The following is a 6,655-nucleotide window of genomic DNA, read 5'->3' on the forward strand; positions in this document are numbered from 1 at the left end:
CTACAGGTGGGCGCCTGCGAGCCCCGGCCGCACGTGTGGGCCCCACGCCCGGCCGCGGCCGCGGCTCGTCCCCTCCAGGCCCGGACGCCGCCGCGGGCCGGGCCGGGCCGGGCGCTCCGGGAGCTGCGCGGCGGCTGCTCGAGGAGGCCTGGCGGGCGGCGGCGAGAGGCTGTGCCCCAGTTTGTGTCCAATCAGGGAGTGCGGGCTGTGCCCCGAGCCGGGCAGCAATGCGTAAACAAACCCACGGCAACTCCTCCGCCCCCTCGGCGCGCTCGCCCCGCGCCCGCCGCCGCCGCCGCCGGCTCGGCTCTCCGCGCGCCCGCCCGCCGGCCGCCCCCCCGCCGCCCCGCCCGCGCCCTGCGGCCCCGCCCCGCCCCCGCCGGCGCGGGCGCCCTCGGCTGCCTCCCCACGCGCGCGCGCTCGCGCTCCACGCGCCCCGCGCGGCCCGCCCGGCTCGTGGCCTCCCGAGAGCGAGGTAAGGGCGATGCGCCGGGACCCGGGCGGCCGCCCCGCGCGGCGCGGCCCGGGGAAGTTTCCGGCGTCGCCGCGCCCCGCCGGGCGGGGGCGGAGGCGCCCGAGCGCCGGGGGGCCGGGCCGGCCGGGGGGGGGCGCCGCCGCGCGCCCGGGGGGTCCCAAGTTGCCCAACCTGCCATCGGGGCGGGCTGCGCGGCGAGGGCCCGGAGGCGCGGCGCGGCCGGGCCCCGAGCAACTTTCTCCTCCCCGCGGGGGCTCCAGCCAGCCCGGGCCGCGGCCCGGCTGCCCCAGCGGCGGCTCCCCGGCCGGAGGGGCCCGTGAGACGTGTTTGAAGAAGCTGACGCAGTTTGTGACGCTCGCGGCTTCCTGACGGGGACCGGGCAGCGGCAGCGCCTTCTGCGAGGAGGGACGAGCCGAGGCGGCGCTCTGGCCCTCCCCGCGGAGCCGCGCGCTCCGGCGCCTAGCTCGGGGGCCGGGGGCTCGGGGCGCGGGCACCCAGCGGCGGCCGGGAACCGGGCCCCGGCCGCGCGCGCCGCTTCCGTTTCGATTCGCTCGGGTTATTATATAAGATGTCACGGAGAGGAAAGGGGCGAGCGGGCGGCGCGTCGGCGAGGGCGCGCCGGCCTTCCGCGAGTGGCGGGGAGGGGCGGGAGGCCGGGCGGCGGGGACCCACCTGTGCGCCCGCCGCGCCCCCTGCGGGTGCTGCCCGCGCGCCGGCGGCGAACGGGGACTGGAAGGGGGTCGGCGGCCGCGGGGACGGACGTGCTCGGCGCTCCCCTGCCGACCCCGGGGACACTCGGGCAGCGGCCGAAACGTGCCGTTTCCTCCTCGCCGCCTGGCCCGGGTCGACACATTTCTGGCTCCGGGCGTGTGTCCTTTGAAACATTTGTTTAATATTAAGGAAGCTGCGTGTGCGGCCGTACCCGTACGCCCGGAACGTGTGGCCGTGGGCTCCGGGACGGTGAATGAATCATCGCCCCGCGGACCGGGCGCCGATGATTCATGCGCGGTACACCCCGCGCGTACTCGCCGTGTGCCCCTGCCCCAGGGACCGCGGCCCTTCCGCGGCGGTGACGCCTGGAGGGCCAGGGGGGGAGAGTGTGCAAAAGGGTGGGGTTTATTTCCCCCCGCCCCAACTCCCGCAGTTTGGGGGAACTTTAGCCGGGAGGGGTGTCAGTTTGCCCAGATTTCCCGAGGCTTGATTCCCCTTCTTAGAAGAGTTGCGAGATTCCACCTGGCTGAGTTGATGAGTCGGTTCGCTGCAGGTGTGAGTCCTCTCATTAGAATCTGCAAGCTGTCAAGTGAGGTTTTGGACTCACTAGAAGGCATCCTTCTAGTAATTGCCTCTACTTAAGTACCGCCAGGGTGATTAGCAGAAAGTTTAAAAGTCAGTGGATCTTAAAAATAAGTAGTTGCTAAATAGAGGGGTTCTACTTAAAGGCTTAGGTTTAGGGCTTTTATTTATTTATTTTTTTAAGCCAAATCCTACAAGGAACCTAGTTTACCATTAATTCAGAACTTTTGACCACTGTGACCACCCTTAAAGATCTACTTGACTCATTCCTACCACGCCCTACGCTTTTAAGATTGAGTAAAGTTTTCTCATCATTTAGAACTCAACTCAAATGGCATTTACCCAGCAAGGCCCTCTTGATTAACTTAAGTGGCCTCTCACCCCTCACCTCAGGGACCACCCCCAGGCCTATTTTATTTTCTTCCTAGAACTTAATCACTATCTGAAAGGATTTTCTTTGGGTGTTCTATAAGTCCTGTCCCTCTGCGCTAGAACGTAAACTACACTATGGCCGGAGTTTTCGCAGGGTTTGTTACTGCTGTAACTCTAGTGCCTGGCATAGTAGGCACTCAGGATTTGTTGACTAGCGAATGAATAAATTCCTTTTCCCTGATTTCTTGGTGAGTCTGTCTTTGACTGTTGAACTTAACTGTAACCTTTTTGTGGGCCAGGCACTAAGATGGGACAGTTCTAACTTTTCTTCCAATTTTCTTTTGGTTGATTCATTTCCTCCTCTGTGGTGTTAAATTACAGCACAGGTGGATTTGAGCTGTATATCCTAAGATGCCGAGTATGAAGAAAGATAAGGCATGTGGAGCCTTGTCAAGAGAAAGTGTAACTGTAGAGGTTAATGGGTGATTAAAAATATTACTTGTGCTGGTTGAGAAGTAGAGGATATTGAAAGGAGATTGGCAAAGTCAGTTCCCACAGTACTATATGTTTCCAGTGGTATTTGAAATACTGATATTTCTATATTCCTCCCTCCCCACTGCCTGCACACCAACCTCAAATGTAGCATACTTTGGAATGGTCCCTAGGAGGTAGCACTAATACTGTGTCTTAATTTAACTGAATACAAGATTTCCCTCTCTGCGGGGGCCTCAGCTCTGTTGTTGTCAGTGTCCATAGCTTAACTCCATAGGAGAGTAGATAGAAGGAGTTAAAGTATATTTTAATTTGGATACTTTCAATGGATTGTAAAGAATTAAAACTATAATATGTCAGATATAATGGAAGGAGTCGAATGTCGTGCTTCATACTACCTCCCTTCAGGAAAAGCTTTAGCAAACTTTTTGATTATAAATAACAAACTTTGCAGGCATAGCTTTACGTTGTAGGAATCTTCTCAGAACCCAGTTCTTCCTAATTTACTGCCAGAGACGAGTGGGCTTCCAGAAGTTCCCTTTCCGTAGTAGTGTAATCTCAAGAGTGAGCTCAGACATAATAGAATTTTAAAGCTAAAAGGACCTTAAAGTTGGTTGGCATAATTTATTCCTTTTTATCAGTTCCTTTATGCCTTCGGAAACTAAAGCACAGTGGGATGATGTGCCTAGGGAGCAGGACTGGGGTTAGAATCAAGCACCTTGACTTCTTGTTTGGAAGTCCTCGAGTCAGCCAGCGCTCCCATAGTTGGGGGTGAGTGGTCCCTGTGGTAGCGGATTCTCTGCCTCTTACTGGTGAACTTTTAGAGTGAAATGATGCGTATTCAACCTTGTACCCTCCCCTGTGCCTTGGGATCCAAGGGATCAACACGTACTTGTTGAATGTGGTTGGACAAATGCATTTTAAGTTAAAAAATTGATTTAAGAATTGAGAAAGCAGGAAAACATGTATCTTTTCCAGATTAAAGATGTTTTTGACAAGAAAGTCAGAATGTTGGCAGTAATTAACCTTAGAGCTTTTATGGTAATGAAGCTGTTCTTTAATTTTCATGCCTCCAAAATTTCAAGTAAGATGGCTTACAACTTGTAAGTGTATGCACTTGCTTAGTTGGCATAATTATTCACTGAAGGAACAGTAGAAGGCTGTTTCAGGACACCTGGTAAAGGTCTTGCCTTTGCCACAGTGAGGGAGGTTCAAGAGGGAGGGGTCATATGTATGCCTCATATGTCCATGTTGATGTACGAAAGAAACTAACACAGTATTGTAAAACAATTATCCTCCAATTTAAAAAAATTGGAAAAGCCTGGACTTCTCAGCCAGACAGTTGAGGCCGAAGCTCAGCTGTGTCCTTGACAGGCAGGGCTCTCTGTAGCAAGTTACTTAACCTTTTTGAATGTTCTCATTTCTGAATGGGGATAATACCGCTGGATAATGTATGTAAATTACCTTGTGTACACTAGGCCCTTAATAAATGGGAAGTTCTATTTTGACTTCTGATTTATATGACCAAGAGAACAACTTAACTTCTTAAAGCTTCAGTTTTCTCAACTGTAGAACTGGTGATTGGCCTGGGAGGAGGGGAATTAAATGATCCTTAATGTCTTCTCTAACTGTATAGTTTAAGGAACTGATAAAAGATACAGTTCCTGGATATGTTCTAGTGTCTCCTAGTTTATAGTCTATGGGGACTTGAACAGAATTTGTATCCTCCTATGTGTCAAAATTGTATAAATCTTAATTATGTTGAATTGGTTCACAGTGCTTTTCAGATCTACTGTATCCTACTGCTTTTTTGCATATTCATTCTATTTTTGAGAGTTTGATAATGAAACTCCAGTTACAAGTCTTAGTTTATCTACTTTAAAAATGTAATATATAGTGGAACTATCTTGTAAATGTGTTATCATACTGTCATAATTTAAAAAAGAAAAATAATGTATAATCTTCCTACAGTTTTTATTGAAATTATCTATATATCCTTCTAATAAGAGCAACTGCAAAAATGGTTAATTTCTAGGCCTTCCTAAGAATTTGGTATAATTAGCTTTGATGATCTTTGCTACGTTTTCATTATTTTATGTGCTATATGCTAGATACAAAGTTAACTTGAATATTTCAGCCTCTCATTCATCTTACTCTGTATAAGGCAAACTTGAATTAAGGAGTCTTGAGCAAGGCTTTAAAGAATTGGTAGAGTTTCAACTGGCAGAGAAGTAGGGCTCAGCCTATGCTAAGATTTGAAGGACAGGCTACATGAGCATACCCAGGAATGGAGAGGAATGTGGTCAAGCTGGTGGGTGAGGAGCCTTGAGGCAGGAGAATGGGACAGCAGGCTGCGTGGCAGAGGTAGGACCGTGTTGTGAGCATTTGGAATGCTGGGCTAAGGAGTCTGGTTAGTAGGCTGTGCATAACTATCAACAGTAGCTTGAGTGGGGGAATGATGTGATGAAACTGTGTTCTATGACATCAGTTTGTATTGGAGGCGTCATGGTTAGTCCCAGTTTGAAAGCTAGTAAAATAGTTCACAGAAGAGAAGCAGTGAGAACCTAAGTTAGAATAGGGGCAGGTGGGTGGCTGAGAAACTCTAGAAATAGGAAATGCATTGGGATTTGTTGTCTGGTTGGATGAGGGACTTGAGGGAGGAGTCAGGCTGAAGCTAAATGACTTTGGATGGTGATGGCAGGAAATGAAATTATCAAGAAGGCCACTAGTGAAGCATCTGTAAGTGTGAGCAGTCAGTGAAGATGTGCCTAATTAATGGAAGTTTGGATTTGGATATGTTGATTTCCATGTGCCTATGGAACTGTCCAAATGGATGGCGGCTCTTAAAAACAGAGATGGAATTGCAACCATCCTTATGAAAGGGGATGCTGAAGCTGTGAGAATGTTTCCAAGTGTGAGTGAGAAGGATAAAAGGCCAGGACGGAGCTCAGAAAAACCATGTTTGTGGGCTTGAAAGGAGATAAAAGAGGCTAACAGGATGCCAAGAGGATAAGCTGGAAGAGAAGAAGGGAAAACTAGGGTAAAGAAAGGTGAGGAAGGAGAAATTGGAGGGGCCAATAGGGTAGAGACCCTGAGATAATACTTGGGAAAGGTTGTTAGGATTGTCAGTGAGACTGTTGTCAGTGGCCTTTGAGGGTCAGGGTCATTTGGGCAGTGGAAACGGGAGCCAGCCAGGGCCCTGAGAGGCACCTGAGTGTAAACTGGAATTGGACTATGAACATCAGAGGTTAGGGACTCGAGGTGATGAGGGGGCCAGTGGACGCTCTTAAAACTGTACGAAAAGCCCAAGAGTGCCATGCGTTGAGTGGCTGTCAGTAGAGAGGAAGAGACTGAAGCTCAAGAGAGGGAGCAGGAAGGTGGTTAGTGCTCCTGGAGCAGGAGGGAAAGGAGCTGGAGAAGGGGACCACGTGTCAGATTACCCAAGACAGTCTCAGGTGACATCTGTCATCCCGGTTCAGTGGTAGGATAGTATTTGGACAAATATTACAATGAGTTGGACAAGTAATGCCTGTTTTTATTCTAAAACAAAGTCCCCTTTTGAATAATAAATCATTTGACCATGACAGAGGTGGTTATTCATGGAAAAACACGTGACATGGAGGGGGAAAGATTAAATGAAGGCAAGAAGAAACTGCCATTGAAAGAAGAAAGTTGGAAGCTTGGAGGGAGTGTGATTGCATCTGAAATGGGTTGGTTCCTCTTTTTTTAAAAAAGCAAAAAAAAAACAGAGGAGGCCAGTTTCTTGGCTGAGAGTATATTGAGAGTGAGAGGTAAAGCTGGGAGGTGGAGGAGAGGGGAAAAGATTTGGAATGGATCTGAGCAAGACAAGAGCCAGCGGTGGTGAGGAGGACCTGACAAGGTGCTAAGAAGCCTCCACCTTAGCCTTGTGATGTGACAAGTCTTCCCTGTCTTTATGCTTTCTCTCCAGCAATACTCAGAAAATTGGAAGTGGAGATGGTGTGAGTATCCTTGAAACTGCCGGCTCCATGTGGGTCCTGGGTT

The 6,655-nt window shown here is 50.6% G+C and overlaps 2 protein-coding genes across 9 annotated transcripts in view; one reads left to right on the forward strand and one right to left on the reverse strand.

Moving 5' to 3' along the window:
- PCGF5 (polycomb group ring finger 5) overlaps window positions 1-6,655 on the forward strand; it is a 115,468-nt gene that overhangs the window by 278 nt on the left and 108,535 nt on the right. For 6 of the 8 annotated variants that reach the window (XM_042238678.1, XM_060404998.1, XM_027960240.2 and 3 more), the window contains exon 1: window positions 430-475. The exons of the other annotated variants lie outside the window; for them this stretch is intronic. The gene's annotated coding sequence lies outside the window, so the exon portion shown is untranslated. Of the gene's footprint in view, window positions 1-429; window positions 476-6,655 lie in introns of those variants that run through there. 8 annotated transcript variants of the gene reach the window in all.
- LOC121817663 (collagen alpha-1(I) chain-like) overlaps window positions 1-6,655 on the reverse strand; it is a 23,608-nt gene continuing 16,953 nt past the window's right edge. Inside the window, exons 2-3 of the mRNA XM_042239079.1 lie at window positions 425-1,551; window positions 1-169 (exon numbers count right to left, since the gene is read on the reverse strand). Coding sequence (XP_042095013.1) covers window positions 1-169; window positions 425-1,551 — 1,296 coding nt within the window. The remainder of the gene's footprint in view (window positions 170-424; window positions 1,552-6,655) is intronic.

This window comes from Ovis aries, chromosome 22 (assembly GCF_016772045.2).
Source record: "Ovis aries strain OAR_USU_Benz2616 breed Rambouillet chromosome 22, ARS-UI_Ramb_v3.0, whole genome shotgun sequence".
NCBI classification, from domain to species: domain Eukaryota; kingdom Metazoa; phylum Chordata; class Mammalia; order Artiodactyla; family Bovidae; genus Ovis; species Ovis aries.